At 38.1% G+C, this 16,833-nt stretch overlaps 9 protein-coding genes across 9 annotated transcripts; 6 read left to right on the forward strand and 3 right to left on the reverse strand.

Moving 5' to 3' along the window:
* Window positions 1-166: 166 nt before the first annotated feature.
* Window positions 167-1,129, forward strand: MRL1 (Mrl1p; the record flags this gene model as incomplete). The annotated part of the gene is made up of 1 exon (XM_071051271.1): window positions 167-1,129. One exon carries the CDS (start codon window positions 167-169, stop codon window positions 1,127-1,129), a length of 963 nt encoding a protein of 320 aa, XP_070907967.1.
* An 817-nt stretch (window positions 1,130-1,946) lies between these two features.
* On the forward strand, window positions 1,947-3,323 carry RNJ42_01106 (translation elongation factor EF-1 alpha; the record flags this gene model as incomplete). The annotated part of the gene is made up of 1 exon (XM_071051272.1): window positions 1,947-3,323. The coding sequence occupies one exon, from the start codon at window positions 1,947-1,949 to the stop codon at window positions 3,321-3,323; it is 1,377 nt and encodes a 458-aa protein (XP_070907968.1).
* A 571-nt stretch (window positions 3,324-3,894) lies between these two features.
* MUD1 (Mud1p) lies at window positions 3,895-4,791 on the forward strand (the record flags this gene model as incomplete). Its single annotated transcript, XM_071051273.1, has 1 exon — window positions 3,895-4,791. The coding sequence occupies one exon, from the start codon at window positions 3,895-3,897 to the stop codon at window positions 4,789-4,791; it is 897 nt and encodes a 298-aa protein (XP_070907969.1).
* Window positions 4,792-5,010: 219 nt separating this feature from the next.
* CBP6 (Cbp6p) lies at window positions 5,011-5,490 on the reverse strand (the record flags this gene model as incomplete). Its single annotated transcript, XM_071051274.1, has 1 exon — window positions 5,011-5,490. The coding sequence occupies one exon, from the start codon at window positions 5,488-5,490 to the stop codon at window positions 5,011-5,013; it is 480 nt and encodes a 159-aa protein (XP_070907970.1).
* A 414-nt stretch (window positions 5,491-5,904) lies between these two features.
* ALG11 (alpha-1,2-mannosyltransferase ALG11) lies at window positions 5,905-7,431 on the reverse strand (the record flags this gene model as incomplete). Its single annotated transcript, XM_071051275.1, has 1 exon — window positions 5,905-7,431. The coding sequence occupies one exon, from the start codon at window positions 7,429-7,431 to the stop codon at window positions 5,905-5,907; it is 1,527 nt and encodes a 508-aa protein (XP_070907971.1).
* Window positions 7,432-7,842: 411 nt separating this feature from the next.
* Window positions 7,843-10,317, forward strand: RNJ42_01110 (6-phosphofructo-2-kinase/fructose-2,6-bisphosphatase; the record flags this gene model as incomplete). Its single annotated transcript, XM_071051276.1, has 1 exon — window positions 7,843-10,317. The coding sequence occupies one exon, from the start codon at window positions 7,843-7,845 to the stop codon at window positions 10,315-10,317; it is 2,475 nt and encodes an 824-aa protein (XP_070907972.1).
* Window positions 10,318-11,129: 812 nt separating this feature from the next.
* SFB2 (COPII subunit SFB2) lies at window positions 11,130-13,886 on the forward strand (the record flags this gene model as incomplete). The annotated part of the gene is made up of 1 exon (XM_071051277.1): window positions 11,130-13,886. One exon carries the CDS (start codon window positions 11,130-11,132, stop codon window positions 13,884-13,886), a length of 2,757 nt encoding a protein of 918 aa, XP_070907973.1.
* Window positions 13,887-14,436: 550 nt separating this feature from the next.
* On the forward strand, window positions 14,437-15,308 carry RNJ42_01112 (uncharacterized protein; the record flags this gene model as incomplete). Its single annotated transcript, XM_071051278.1, has 2 exons — window positions 14,437-14,450; window positions 14,642-15,308. 2 exons carry the CDS (start codon window positions 14,437-14,439, stop codon window positions 15,306-15,308), a joined length of 681 nt encoding a protein of 226 aa, XP_070907974.1.
* A 77-nt stretch (window positions 15,309-15,385) lies between these two features.
* Window positions 15,386-16,528, reverse strand: COG5 (Golgi transport complex subunit COG5; the record flags this gene model as incomplete). The annotated part of the gene is made up of 1 exon (XM_071051279.1): window positions 15,386-16,528. The coding sequence occupies one exon, from the start codon at window positions 16,526-16,528 to the stop codon at window positions 15,386-15,388; it is 1,143 nt and encodes a 380-aa protein (XP_070907975.1).
* Between the last annotated feature and the right edge of the window lie 305 nt (window positions 16,529-16,833).

Here is a 16,833-nt window from a genome sequence, read left to right on the forward strand (position 1 = left end):
TACTGATATTGCTATATAATGAGGGGGGTAAGGGGAAGAGGGTATATACGTCATACTAGTATCAACTATACAAAGGCAACTCATTTACAAAAGCTAAAGGTTTCTAGATTAAATAATAATAGGGTGAAGAGAAAAAACTATAAGTACAGGATATAAACGATAAACGATGAGGACACTATGGCTCTGGATAGCTTTGGTGCGTATAGTGGTTGGAATAAGTGAGGTAGACAAAAACTTGTTTTGTGCGGTGATGAACCCGTTGACGGGGTCTTATATCGACCTATCTCAATTGTCAGCGACTCCCAATGATAGACCACAGAGTTCATATGATAGGAAGTTCAGTGACAAGTCTCGTTGGTTAGTTAGAGACTTGGAGGGCAGTACCAACTTTACACTCAGTATATGCTCATCGGCAGTGACGAAAGATGAGAAGAAACAGTTGGAGAACACTACTGGTGCATATTACACCGTTAATGATACGAAGTACCAGAACAACAGGCGATTGGTATCAATTGGCGATTTCAGCACGAGGCCACATCTCGTGGGAGGCGGGGGTAGCACCAGCGAGTCTCGTACACTGACACTCAAATATGAGAACGGTTCGATGTGCCCCAATGGTATTGACCGCAAGGCCACGTTACTCAACTTCATCTGTGACCGGTCTGTGAACTCCAAGGCTCAGATATCTTATATCGGAAACTTACACGAGTGCTCGTACTTCTTTGAGATACGAAGTGTCTACGCATGCCCAACATCGAATAAGACCAATGAGGTGAACGTCTACGGTATATTCTTCAGCATTATCATTATATTCTTCCTAGTCGAGTTCGCATGCAGAAAGTGGCTATTCAACAAGCGCCCCACAGAGACAGGAAACCGCACTAGTCGTGGACTAAGCGATCGCGGAGACGACGGAACTCCGGGAGCTATAAGGCTACCAGAATTCTCTGACCTCAGATGGGAGATGCACAACCAAGGAACCTCACTGTGGTCCCGTATCCCAACGGCATTACTCACGGGCCTCACCACAGTTCAATCACTCTTCAAGCGAAATACAAGACAAAGAACCACATCCTATAGAGATATGGAACACCAAAACGATATACTAGATAGCCTAGATAACGTATAGAAACAACAACAATGCATACAATAAGAGTATATCCACCAAGAGTATATACATAATGGCGTGTACAGATACGTTGTAACGACAAGTCATGTGGTATACCATCATTACCCAGCTTAAAAAAGAAAGAATCGTTGAAAAAAAAGAAATAATAACCCACACACCACATACATTGACACAATGGGGGTGAGGGGAGAAGGAGAGCAGTGGTAGTGGCCCAACGAGGAAAAAAAAAGGACAAATGATGTAATCGCAGACGAAATGGTAGAGGGTTAGTTGGCCAAACTGGAAAAAGAACAAAAGGAAAACATAGAATGTGCCGTAGAAGTATGAAAAGAAATAAATTTTTTTTTTAAAGAAAAAAAAGCAACAAAACAGCAAGCTGCTTTTTTTTTTTTTGCATCTTCTCTACGTTGTTTTGTGTGAATTTGTCCCAAAGCATCTAATAAAAATATTTGTCCGATGGGGCTCTTTTTAATTGTTTTCTGTAGTTGTTGGCTGTATTGAAGAAGAAAAAAAAAATTTCTTTTGTTCAGAGTTGTGCTAGAAAAGCCCGTACATAACTGATGAGATAGTGGGAAAAGGGACAATTTTAAGGACAAAAAAATGAAAAATTTTTTTTTCAAAGGAATAAATATTGGGACAAATTAATGAAAAAATTTTTTAAAAAAAAAAATTTTTTTTTTTTTCATTCAATTCATCACTATTTAAAGACGATTGAAAAATTTTTTTATTTCTAGAAAATCAATTCTCTTTATCATAAGTTTTTTTTTCTTGATAGATATAGTAATACAAGTAACGCAAACTAAGAAATACATCAATAATGGGTAAGGACAAGCAACACGTTAACGTCGTCGTCATCGGTCACGTCGATTCTGGTAAGTCTACTACTACCGGTCACTTGATTTACAAGTGTGGTGGTATTGACAAGAGAACCATCGAAAAGTTTGAGAAGGAAGCCGCTGAATTGGGTAAGGGTTCTTTCAAGTACGCTTGGGTCTTGGACAAGTTGAAGGCTGAAAGAGAGAGAGGTATCACTATCGATATCGCTTTGTGGAAGTTCGAAACTCCAAAGTACCACGTTACCGTTATTGATGCTCCAGGTCACAGAGATTTCATCAAGAACATGATTACTGGTACTTCCCAAGCTGATTGTGCTATCTTGATTATCGCTGGTGGTGTCGGTGAATTCGAAGCCGGTATCTCCAAGGACGGTCAAACCAGAGAGCACGCTCTATTGGCTTACACTCTAGGTGTTAGACAATTGATTGTTGCTGTCAACAAGATGGACTCCGTCAAGTGGGACGAATCCAGATTCCAAGAAATCTGCAAGGAAACCGCTAACTTCATCAAGAAGGTCGGTTACAACCCAAAGACTGTTCCATTCGTCCCAATCTCTGGTTGGAACGGTGACAACATGATTGAAGCCACCACCAACGCTAACTGGTACAAGGGCTGGGAAAAGGAAACCAAGTCTGGTGTCGTAAAGGGTAAGACCTTGTTGGAAGCCATTGACGCTATTGAACCACCTTCCAGACCAACTGACAAGCCATTGAGATTGCCATTGCAAGATGTCTACAAGATCGGTGGTATCGGTACGGTGCCAGTCGGTAGAGTTGAAACCGGTGTCATCAAGCCAGGTATGGTTGTTACCTTCGCCCCAGCTGGTGTTACCACTGAAGTCAAGTCCGTTGAAATGCACCACGAACAATTGACTGAAGGTTTGCCAGGTGACAACGTTGGTTTCAACGTTAAGAACGTTTCCGTCAAGGAAATCAGAAGAGGTAACGTCTGTGGTGACTCCAAGAACGATCCACCAATGGCCGCTGCTTCTTTCAACGCCACCGTCATTGTCTTGAACCATCCAGGTCAAATCTCTGCTGGTTACTCTCCAGTTTTGGATTGTCACACCGCCCACATCGCTTGTAGATTCGACGAATTGTTGGAAAAGAACGACAGAAGATCCGGTAAGAAGTTGGAAGACTCTCCAAAGTTCTTGAAGTCCGGTGACGCTGCTTTGGTTAAGTTCGTTCCATCCAAGCCAATGTGTGTTGAAGCTTTCGCTGACTACCCACCATTGGGTAGATTCGCTGTCAGAGACATGAGACAAACTGTCGCTGTCGGTGTTATCAAGTCCGTCGAAAAGACCGACAAGGCTGGTAAGGTCACCAAGGCCGCTCAAAAGGCTGCTAAGAAATAAGCATAGTGATTGTTAAATTTCCTTAAAAAAAGAAATGCATTTATTTTTTATATTATGTTCATTAATTGATAACAATATACAAAAGTAAAACTGACGTAATCGAGAACTAGTTTTTTGATTTTACCAACGCGTCGATTGCTCATCAATTAATATAGTGAACAAAATGAAGAATAAATGTAGATTTATTTGTATTTTATCCAAAAATGCTTATGACATTTTTTTTTTTCATTTTACTTTCATCTATTATTTATTTACTATTAGCACCTTTTTTTATTATAACAACGCACAAAAACACCCCTTTTATATATACACATACTTTACTTAGTTTGGTTAATATATTACTGAAGTATCATTTTAAAAACAAAAATCTTCTACATAATTTATATTCTCGATAGTTCAAAAGAAGCCTCAGATAAGTACCTTTCACTATACAATCACGTGACCTTGATATTTTTAAAGATTACAAAATTTCAATTTACCTTTTAATGATGGGCCAATTCAGTTAAAGATGAGAATAGTGTATTAGTGAACAAGACCAAGATTTAGAAACTAATCGGCTGTACTATCATTAATGGATAACCAGGAAAAGGTACGGACGCTATACGTACGCAATATGCCACGGAGGCCGCTCAACAAAGAGCATTACATAAAACAGTTTCTGCGATGTGTAAATCCAGACAACAAATATGTCAGGAACTCTCACCTACGGGTACCGACCTCTTTACATTACAAACAATATGATAAAAGTAATCATTTAGTTGCAGAGAAGATGTTGGATGAGGCTATTGGGCTTGTAGCCATGTCTGTATCGAAGAGCTCGAAACTGCGAAACCAATGTTTCCTAACATTTACGAGTCATTCAGCGGCACAGAATTTTTCAGAACGGTGTAAGGAAACCACGTTGAAAGTAGGTGGAAGGGCAGTAGAGATTGATTTTGCTAAGAAAGATTCTTTGCTAGGGTTATACTTCAGAGATCAGAATCTCTTAAATAGAGTTCTTAAAAACAAATCTAAAAGAGAGGAACTGCATGATGATCCTGAGAAGTTGAAAGAACACCAACTAAAGAGGAAACTTCGTAGATTAAGGTCAAAATTAAGAACTAGGGGCGAAAGTGAAGATAATATCAGACAGGCAGAAGCTAAAATATTAACTCAGTATGAGCCAAAACTTGATATTGATACGCAAATCTCCCCTTCAAAAACAAAACCACTTCCAAAGAAGGAAATACCTGTAAATCCACCGCATTTCATATTACTGGCAACTAATCTACCTAAGGATATTACAGTTGATAGTATTAAAAGGATAATTCCAGTGGTAGGATTGAAAGAAATTAGATTAGTCTCCATCAGATGTGTTGCTTTTATAGAATATGAGTCTATTGAGGCTGCTCAAACTGCTTTAGCGACTGTTGGAAGCACTCTAAAATGTCCCGGAGGTAAAGCTAATTTAATGTATGCCAAGAAATGAATAAATAATAATGCATTTAATGTCCTCTCCATCCTTACTACGTACATATTTTTATCAAATATACATTAGTCTATGAATAATAAAAAAAATGTTTATTGTTTAATGAATATTACATGAGTTATTTATCAAAAACTTCCTATTGTAGGAAGTTACTCCAACTCTAAAATGTCATATTGAATTTTCATATATACAGGTTGTGGAAAAATGCTGACTAAGACCCTATTTACCAAAGAACACAGTTCTCAAACCAGTCAGTAAGTTCTCTTTCTTTTGTCCAGTGATCTCATCCATTAGTCTCTGGTAGTATTGAGGATTACCGTTGGGTCTGTATAGTTTGTCTCCAACATCGTAGTAGTTCTTGTATTTGTTACTCATAAGTGCTTCCAGAGAATGCCTTTGCCTCGAAATATCTTGCTCAGTGGCTGTATCATTCTGGAGAGCACCCTGTAGCTTCTTCAGGAAGTCCTTCTGCAATCCCAATGGGCCTGAAGTCCTAGTAATCATGTCCTTAACATCTGAAAGATTGGGCTTATTTCCTCCTTCTTCTTCGCCCTTGAATGCAAGACCAGCTATACGCCTGAATCTATTCATCTGGATGTCCTTGAAGGAGGTTAAGTGCTTGAATCTATCTTCAGGAAAACGTTCTAAACATTTCACTATCTGCTTTGCAGCTTCTCTAATTGCCGGTGACGAGGACATATTGTAACACTGCTATATGATGAAGAATACTCAATTGTTGAAGCTTAGCGGTTCGTTATTCAGGGACTACAAGGTCTGACAAGGTCTATGAATTGAGTCCTTGTTTTAAATTAGAAAGACCTTCAAGGTCCCCCACGCCGAAATTTCCAATCACGTGCTTCTTACGTCAAATATGATATGATAATGAGACGGTTATAAGTCAATGTAGTTATTAATGCCTGTAATAGTAGTAAGGCCCGATTGTGAGAGATATATGGAGAATCAAGTATAGTTTTACTTATTAGTCTATATTATTATTATGTACTCAATGTATAGAAAATACAATTAACTCTATCATTAAAATATCAATTCAAATGCGAATCTAAATAAAAAACAGTCTTAACTATAGAGAAAAAATTGCTGTGGGTTGGTGATTTAGTTCGATCCTAGCCGCGAAACCTTGTGCTCAAGATCGTCAAGAGCATGATCCCACTGATGATCGAACTGTTTATCCGAGAATTTACTTAGAGCACAATCTTTTGCTCTCTGCGATATGGCTTTCCTTTTTTCGACAGTCAGCGTGTTCACTTTTTCAAATACTTGTGACAATGTCTCATACTTCTGGAATTCTTCCTTCGACTCTTTGAAATCTGGATCGCTCTTATCTTTGAAAAAAAAACCTGTTCTGTTGTTCTCATCTATCTGATCATACGGAAGTTCTCTTTTGCTGGTCGAGTCCCAAGGGACAATTATATCCAGCAATGGGCCTGCAGATGCATGGACCAGTGATATCAGCCCAGCTGCAGCATACTCAACTACTGCAATACCAAAATGTTCGTTCCACATGGTATTAATACCGAAGGTAGATTCCTTCAAGATATTTTTAACCTCCTCATAAGAGCAATCCGTTTTAAACACTAAATCGTCCTTGTTAATTCCTAGATCCTCATAGGCATGTGTCATTAATGATTCAACGTATTTCCTATCATCAGCTGACCTTGTAGAGCCTACCATTATCAATTTGAAATGTTTCTGACCAGGTTCAAGTCTATCTAGAAACTCTGCATAATTATCAATCAATAAAGTATGTCTTTTCTCTGGTCTAAACTGAGCGATGATCACAGCCTGGTCTTTTCTCTGGCTATAGTCCTCGGAGTCAACACCGATATGTGCAACAAGTTTCTCAGTGGAACAAGGTGGATAGATAACCCTTGATTGCGTCTTTGTCCAGATTGATTTTATATGGTTGTTGGTCCACGTAGAATTTGTCGTAGCAACATCTACACAACTCCCGACGAACCTATACCAGCGCATAAACAACTTCCAGTAGATAAGCTTGGCGGTACCAGTTTTGGAAGGAGACTTCTCAATCTCCAATTCCAGCTTCTCCAACATATCTGACGAGATCACTGGGTAATGTGTGTAAGTAATGATAGGAAGTCCCGTAAAGAATTTCACCACGGGATAACCAAATGGATAGCCCATAGTGTCACACCATATATCAGGAACAAACCTAACTAGCGCCTCAGCAGTCAAGAGCATAGACCCAACCGCTTGTCCCAGTAACGTCAAATGCTTCCAGGTCTTACCATCAACCCAGTCCCTATGGTGCAAGAACACAAACCCAACACGCTCGAAATCCATGTCGTAATCAAACCTGTGCCGCACATTCTTTATAATCTCCTCGCGACTAGAGTCAACATCTCCGGTGTACACCACCACGAAACAGTTCCGGTCATATGACAACGTCTCCGCAACAGCCCTCCACAGCACTTTTTCACCACCACCACCAGCATTACAATACGGATGGAAAAACCCAATATACTTCGTCGTATACCGACTTCTCCCAAGAGCACGCCTCTGATACCTCACAAACTTCTTACCAACCAGCTCATACAACGGCGTCCGTACCACCGGCAACGCTAATAAACATAGTATCCCAACGAGAGCAGCTAAGAGCATCCCAGAAAAGACAAACACAATAGCAGTTAGAGTAGTTAGTAGCTTGATGAATAACTGACTCTTGGCTCTCTTATATAGATCACAAGGATTGGCAAGATAACGAATAGGCCACACTATTTAAAATTCGAGAAGAGCCTTTAAAGAAGAAAAAAAATTTAAAGGCCCCAAAGGCCGAGAAGGGGACAAAGGGGATTTTCATTAGAGCAAAGGGGAAAGGCAACAATGGTAGAATAAGCCATTTAGACGATCTTACTATTATCTTTACTTGGAACTATACTAGATTTATTCAGCTGAAGTAACTTAATTAAGAAGGGAAAGATAAACGTATAATTTTAGGAAAGCTAAGAAAGAAAAAAAAAGCAAACGACAAAGAAGAACTGAAGAAAAACAAAATAAAGGGTTGTGTTTAATATGGATACTTCTTCTGATCTGTCGCCGACGAATAGTGGGAAGGAGGAAGATACGAAGCGTGTTGGTCATAGTACGTCAGCTATATCGTTTCAGCGTAAAGTGAAGGTATTTGGATGTGATGAAGATGAAGATGATTTGACTATTCCGGATACTGAAGACGACGATCTTGTGATCAATCCTCAGCGGAAGGCACTAAGGAGTAAGTATGTTGGAGAGTATAGTGAAGAAGATGAGGATGGTGGTGAAGAAGGTGAAGGTGAAGGTGAAGATGACGATGATGATGACGCGGAGGCTAGGGACAACTTGTCCTCGCATGAGTTTTCCTCTTTACCTTCTTTCAGAAGAAGGCCATTGAGTGATACTCCTGTGACAAGTGTGTGGAACTCGCCTAGTGGGTCTGCAGAGACCACACCGACATCTTCTAGAGAGAGCAGTACTCTGAGTCTTGTGCAACTTAATCAGGCGTTGGTGAATTCGAAGATCAATGCTAACTTGAACAAAAAAGTGCCTTATGAGGACAACAACAGTACGCCGAAAGAGCCGGTCTCTCCTAAATCACCGAGCCCATCCATTGTTAAGTCTCCGTCCCAGTTCTACCACCCAAAGAGGAGACCGACTACAATCGATGTCCCGGGGCTAACCAAGTCCAAGACATCACCTGACGGACTCATCTCTAAGGAGGATCCCGGCTCTAAGCTGATTATTGTTATGGTCGGTCTGCCTGCAACTGGTAAATCTTTCATAACAAACAAACTCTCGAGGTACTTGAATTATTCCATGTACTACTGCAGAGTCTTCAACGTCGGAAATACTAGAAGAAAATATGCTAAGGAACATGGGCTATCAGAGCAGGACTCTTCATTTTTTGACCCAACTAATACTCAGTACACTGACCTTAGAGATAAATGGGCTCTTGACACTTTAGAAGAGCTAATGGATTATTTACTGGAGGGACCTGGTTCAGTAGGTGTATTTGATGCTACGAACACTACAAAAGAACGTAGAAAGCACGTTCTAGAAAGGATAAGAGCTAGGAGTCCTCATTTAAAGGTTTTATTTCTGGAGTCAATCTGTACTAATAAGGCTGTGGTCGAGACTAATATAAGGCTAAAGCTATTTGGACCAGATTATAAAGGTAAAGACCCAGAGAAATCACTAAGAGATTTCAAAGAAAGACTATCTAACTATATTAAGGCTTACGAACCAATAGAGGACGATGAGGATATCCAATACATCAAAATGATCGATGTAGGTAAAAAAGTAATCGCTAACAAAATTCAAGGTTTTTTGGCGTCCCAAACTGTATACTACCTTTTGAATTTCAACTTGAAGGAGAGGCAAATTTGGATCACAAGAAACAGTGAAAGTCAGGACAATGTATTAGGTCGTCTTGGTGGTGACTCGCATATCACATCACGTGGTGATAAATATGCAAAGGCTCTAGCAAAATTCATTGACGAACAAAGAGCTCAATTCTTTGTTAATGAAATGGAAAAGAATAAAAAAGGTGTTGAACAGTTACGGAAACTGGATGAAGGCAGGCTTGACAAAAATGATGTGTTGGATAAAGATGAGTTGCCCTCCATTGCAGATCTAAACCAACCAGATCAACTTTATAACGAATTCTTTGTTTGGACCAGTATGCTCCATAGGGCTATTGAAACAGCAAAGTATTTTAACGAAGACGAATATCCTATAAAACAGATGCGTATGCTGGATGAAATTAGTGCCGGTGACTATGAAGGCATGACCTTCCCAGAGATTCAAGCCAAATTCCCACAGGAATTTGCTGAAAGACAGAGAGATAAACTTCGTTACCGTTACCCAGGTATTGGTGGTGAGTCCTATCTTGATGTCATAAATAGGTTGAGACCAGTTATAACTGAAATCGAAAGAATTCAGGATAGTGTTTTGATTATTACTCACCGTGTTGTCGCGCGTGCATTGCTAGGTTATTTCATGAATCTAAGTGTTGATATAATTTCCAATTTGGACGTTCCACTTCACAGTGTTTATTGTTTAGAGACGAAACCATATGGTATTACTTGGGCATTATGGGAATATGACGAGGACAAAGATACTTTCTTCAAGGTTCCAGAATACAACTTGAATACCAAGAGAGTCAAAGAAGTCGATCTAGTTAATAATGAAAGAAGGTACTCAGTTATTCCTACGGCACCTCCTAGCAAGCATGGCTCCAAACCTGGTATGGATAGACGTATGTCAAACAGTTCTAATAATGAGAACGTTAATCATAATAGGAATGATAATAGTAACGCGGGCAACTCCTCAAATATGTCAAACAGTGGTGGTTTCAAGCCGAAATTTAATATGAATCCTGTACCAACTCTCGGAACCGGAGGATTAATGCCTCCTAGAACTATGGTTGAAGGAGGAGGCACATCTATATCTACTGGCCATAGAAGACCACCATCAAACAACAAGGGTTCTATCCTACTAAATAAAGACAATTAAGAAAAGAAAGGAAATAATAAACTTACAGCAACAAAAACGCACTAAATTTTTTTTTTCCATATTTCAGTTTATTTTTATTTTTCGTTCCTTCATTCTTATTCCTTTAATGACATTTTTTCTCTCCACCAAATAACTCGAATCTATTCTAATTAATTTTTCTAAAATCTATTTTAAACTTCCATGTAGGTATCTCCATTTTTTAATTACCACAAACTTTATGATATATATTCGAACATTTTTATCTTCTTCATAACTTATTAATCTCACTTATATTTTTAACGACAAAACATACAAACAGACCTGTTTATACATCGAAAATCACTCCATTATTACATTTTAATAGTCGAATACAATACAATACAATCCTTTATAATACAATATAATAATATCTTGATATAATAATATCCATAATATAATTAATATAATATAATATAGTTACTTCACGTGAAGTATAATCATAAACGTATAGCAAGCCAATATTTCAGTGCAGTTTTCGTGTCGAGGAGGGAAGCCGACGGAAGAAGGCATCAACTTCGTAATTTAAAATTAGAAAGACAGACAGAAAGCTATTCCCCTGGGCTATTTTTGTTTTCAGGGACAGGTATTACCGTCAATTAGATATATTTGGAGGTATAGACTCAATTGATTTCAGTTGTCTCTGCTACCAAAAGGGAAGAGCACTCTACGAGAAAAAAAATCTATTTCATATTGAAACCAAGGATCTAATTGTATTCTATCATTTTTAATATCTATTTGAAGTTACAGGAATATCAAATAGACTGTGAAATAAAAAAAGAGGAACTAAATAAATAATGTCTCACCATAAGAAACGTGTTTATCCGGAGGCACAATTTCAGTATAGCCAAGGACAAGCCAATGCCTTGCCACAGGATGCCATGTTTCCAGGTCAGGTTGGCACTCCAATGATGGGAGCTAGTGATAATGTTATGCCAGGGTATGGTCAGACTCCAATGAGTCCTATGGTTCAAGGGGGTGCTGAGGCGCAAATGTTTACTCCGGCACAACAACAGCTGAACGATCAGTTACAATCAGTTACCACTGGTATGGGTGATATGAACATTGGTGCTCCTATGCAAGGTCAACCAATGCCAGCTCAGCAACAAATGTATGGCCAACAACAGATATACTCTCGACCTATGCAACCACAACAACCTCAGATGTACGGGCAATCTCCTGGTGCAGTTAGCCACTCAAATAGGCCTGTGAACCAGCTTTACCCAGTTGACTTGCTAACAGAACTGCCTCCACCAATCCAGGACTTGTCTTTGCCACCACCTCCTTTGATGGTGGCTCCAGAGAAGATGATTGTGCCTTCTGAAACTTCTAATGCATCTTCAGATTATCTAAGATGTACTTTGAATGCCATGCCTAAAAGTAGCAGTCTATTAAAGAAATCTAAGCTGCCACTGGCTCTGGTGATTAGACCATATCAGCACTTACAGGATGAAATCAACCCGCCACCTTTGAATGAGGACGGTTTAGTGGTTCGTTGTCGCCGTTGTCGTGCATACTTAAATCCGTTTGCTTCATTCATTGAACAAGGTAGAAAGTGGAGATGTAACTTTTGTAGATTGGCCAATGATGTTCCTATGCAATTAGACCAAACTTATGAAGGCTCCCCAGCTAACCGTTATGACAGAAATGAAATTAGACATGCTGTTATGGAATATTTGGCTCCAAAGGAATATACAGTTAGACAACCACCGCCTTCAACATATGTTTTTGTATTAGATGTCTCGCAGAATGCTGTAAAGAATGGATTATTGGCAACTACTGCTAGATCCATCTTGGATACTCTGGAATTTTTACCAAACCACGATGGCAGAACTAGAGTTGCTATTTTGTGTGTCGACAATGCCCTACATTACTTTTCGGTTCCTCTAGATGAGGAATCCGACCAAATCAAAATGATGGACGTCTGTGATTTGGATGAACCATTCATGCCAAAGCCACATTCTATGGTTGTGTCTTTAAGTTCCTGTAGAAACAATCTGGAGAAATTGCTGAACCAACTGCCTGAAATTTTCCAATTTAATATTATGAGCAAATTTGCATTGGGTCCAGCTTTAAAGGCTGCACAAAACATGATTTCCAACATTGGTGGTAAAATCATTGTTGTTTCTGCTACCTTGCCTAATACTGGGGTTGGTAAACTACAAAGAAGAAATGAATCTGGTGTTGCTAATACTGCAAAGGAATCGTCCCAGCTACTATCCTGTCAAGACTCCTTTTACAAAAACTTTACTATTACATGCAGTAAATCACAAGTATCTGTGGACATGTTTTTGGCTTCAGAAGATTACATGGATGTGGCTACACTTTCGAACCTAGGTCGTTTCACTGGTGGCCAGACACACTTCTACCCAGGTTTTACAGCAGCTAACATTGCAGATGTTACCAAATTTACCAAAGAATTCTCCAAATTCTTATCCATGGATCTATCCACCGAAACTGTCATGAGAGCCCGTGGTTCCACAGGAATAAGAATGAACTCATTTTATGGTCACTTCTTTAATAGATCCTCAGATCTTTGCGCTTTCTCTACTATGCCAAGAGACCAATCATATGTATTTGAAATGTCGATTGATGAGAACATAGTGGTCGACTATTGTTATATTCAAATTGCAGTGCTTTTATCATTAAACACTAGTCAAAGAAGAATTAGAATCATAACTTTGGCAATTCCAACTACAGAATCTCTATCTGAAGTCTATGCCTCTGCTGATCAATTGGCTATGACCACATTCTATGCTCGTAAGGCTGTTGAAAAGGCTATGAACACAAGCTTGCAAGATGCTAGAGATCTACTAAGCAAAGCTGTACAGGATATCTTAGCCACTTACAAAAAAGAAATCGTAGTATCTAACACCGCTGGTGGTGCACCTCTAAGATTCTCCGCTAACCTGAGAATGTTCCCATTGCTAATGCATGCTCTATCAAAACACACAGCCTTTAGATCTGGTGTTGTTCCAAGCGACCACAGAGCTGCTGCTTTGAACAACCTGGAGTCTGCTCCTTTACAATACTTTATCAAGAGTGCCTATGCAAAAGTCTATTCTCTGCATGACATGGTAGATGAAGCAGGGTATCCAAATGAAGACGGTGAAATTGTTCTTCCTCAGCCAATCAACTCCTCTGCATCATTATTCGAAAGATATGGTCTATATCTAATTGACAATGCATCAGAACTATTTCTATGGGTTGGTGGTGACGCAGTCCCAGAACTAGTTAATGATGTTTTCGGAATACAAGATATATTCCAAATTGCAAATGGTAAACAAGAACTTCCTATTGTCGAAGGCTCCGACTTCAACGAGAGAGTTAGAAATATCATTCAAAAAGTTAGAGAGCATGATGACATCATTACATACCAAACTTTGTATATTGTGAGAGGACCATCTGTCAGCGAGCCTGTAGGCCACGCTGCAGGCAGAGAACTACAACCTTTGAGAATGTGGGCAACCAGTAACTTGGTTGAAGATAAGGTGCTCGGTACAGAAAGCTACCGTGAATTCCTACAAACACTAAAAAATAAGATCAGTAAATGATTCTAGAAACTTATCCGGAAAGGACCATTTCATCATAACCAAACTAAAAATATGATGAAATAGTAATAAAACGCATCAATTGAAACAGAACTTTAAGATTTACCGATAATCACTGAAAACTAACACTATTACCAAATAACAAACAGTAATGAGGACAATAAAAAAACGAGAAAGACTCCTCACAGAAATGAAAAGTGGTACGTATGAACTTGCTGCCCAGTATATATATATATTTATGTCTTTACAAAGTATACATAATCATGTGTTGAATAAAATCATTGTAAAATAATCGAGAACATAACTCAAATACGCCTAATGTATATTACAGAAAATACATATTGAAGAGACATATTATGGTGATCTACGACTTGACAAAAAATTTCACGTAGCTCATCGGTTGATTTGAAAAAAAAAAATTGCAGTATCTTTTAGTAAGCACTTGCTATTAGGTATTTAAAAGATCATTGTTGATCTATTTAGATAGCTATCAATGTTTTGTTATTGAATAAAAACCAGCAGATAACAATAAAGGCTATTAGGGCTCAAAGCGATGTCTTTACAAGTGTATGTTTAACTCTAATATTCTCTATTTGTCATTTAATGCTTTTACTGATTCATTTTAACTCTATCTTGAATGAGTTTAATTCTTTATATTGAGTTAGTTAATGTTTCAGCTTTTTTATTAGAAGAACCTATTGACTAACATAATTTATTTTGAACTGATGTTTTATTGATACGTCAATTTTTTTTTATAGTTACAGGGTATCAAGGAAAGATTTATATAATGAAAATGCAGCTGACATAGTGGATAGTGAATCTTCAATTGAAGTAGTCCATGATGACTTTGAGATTGTTGATGTAAATGATACAAATGACAAAGAAACGACAGAACCTAATGAGGAGGTAGAGCAAGAATTCGATTTTCCTTTATTTTCATTTGGAACAGTAACAGAAGACTCAAGTGACCAACCACAACTGATGAAAGTCTCTTTGAATGAGGAACACGAAGAAATTATTCAAGAACGTCCTAAAGATTATTACTTTCAACGTATTAATGAACTCGAGAGACAAAATATAAAGCTATGTGCAGTCACATATGAAGATGTCCTTAAGGATTCGTTAAGAGGACCTAATGAGGGCTGGAAGAAGTTCAGAGGGAAAGTAATAGATCTTAACGAATATAATAGACTCATCGACAGAGATAATGAAATTAAATTAAAACATAAAAAGAGAAGACCAGGCAAGAAGCAAAGACTGGCGAGAAAGATGGGGTCAAAACGTGTAGATGAAAGAAAGGCTAAGGAAGTAGAGCTTAAAAAGATGAGAAAGAAAATGTTTCATAAACGTGGTGGTAAGAAGAATAAGAAGAAGGCAGACAATAGCGATCTACAACCTATAAAACCTAAATTTAGGACAGAATAGATTCTAAAATTATTGAGCATTTCCTATGGACTATTTATAGAATAAAAACTTATCTATATGCGGAGTTCTAAATGTACTTAAAATATTTTCGACATGTATTCGATATTTGTTGAGTAATCCGGTTCTATCTCAACATACTTTTCAAATGCACTTTTTATCCAGTCTTCAATAGCATCTTGTTTGCCTATTAACTGTTTACCAACTGGCCCACCTCTATCAATGGCAGTTTTCAACTCTAGCTTAAAACTGCTAGAGATCCTACCCCAATAAAGGTCTCTAGGAGTTGTTGATTTAGGTCTGGTCAAACGAAGGAATTGGACAAGTAGATTAGAATTGTCAGTTTTTATGCTTTGTAATATTTTCTCAATATGTGCAATATCGTGTCCTTTAGTAACAACATCATCGAATAATGATGGAAAAGTTTTAATAGCGTTTATAGACTTACTCAATATTCTCGAGCTGTTCGTAGCATTGGTTAATATCACCTTCTGGATTGTAGTGTAAAACTCTTGTTCAGACACCGAATATAATGCATAAATCAATGCTTTAATATCATCCTGGTTATTACGAAGTTTACTGGAGTTTAAGCATTCTCTCGATATTGTGATAACTAGATGCCCTAGTAAACTTTTCCTCCTAGGGGCTAGAGTTGATGATTCCATCTCTTTTACAAATTTAAGTGACTTCAAGTTGGCATTTTGACTTTGATTAACTTGAATTTGATAATGTAAGGAGGCCAATTTTGAAAGAGCTCCTACGGTGAGCTTGCTTTCATTTTGTAACGGAACAAAATTAACAATTTGCTGCGTTAAATGCAAAAACATTAATACGTCACGTAATAAAGTCGAGGTCTGGTGGACATTGCTTAGGACCGATTGTAACTTCTGAGCTCTTTCATAAGGCACAAGTACCTGTTCCATTAGTCTTTTATATGATACATCCAGATATTCTAAACTGGGTTTTAGACCACTAGATATAGTTTCATTAGTGACTTTATCGTTATAGAATTTTTCTAACACAATGGATGAGTTTCTTTTCAGGAATTGTTCATACCTGCTCGAAAGTTCAGCAGCATCGTATTGTATTTTCTTTTTAGTAGCACCAATCTCAAGGGTGCTTGAGTCCGTATTCATAGTTTTTAGTAAATCATTTGTGTATCTCGTTGCGTCAAAACCAGGTTCCCTTAGTTCTTCAAAATCTTTGAAGTTAACATCAATCATCGCTATTTGCTCTTGTATAACTGCACTTTCTCTCCCACTAGCAGGTCTAGTGTTGATAACAATGTTTAAGTACTATATATATAAGATCCAGAGCAATCAATTCGCTATTATTTCAATATCTATTAATGTAACAGCTCAGTTGTTTGCAGTTTAAAAGGACATTTGGAAATTGGGCATCGTCAGGGATAACCTAAAAAAAGGCGAAATATATAAATCATATATATTCTTAATGATCATAAAACAAATAATGATGATGACTACCGGCACAAAGGCACATGCTTACAAGTATTAATTTCAGTCTATAT

The sequence above is a fragment of the Nakaseomyces bracarensis genome, assembly GCF_045282275.1.
Source record: "Nakaseomyces bracarensis strain CBM3 chromosome Unknown Scaff5_0, whole genome shotgun sequence".
In the NCBI taxonomy this organism is placed as follows: domain Eukaryota; kingdom Fungi; phylum Ascomycota; class Saccharomycetes; order Saccharomycetales; family Saccharomycetaceae; genus Nakaseomyces; species Nakaseomyces bracarensis.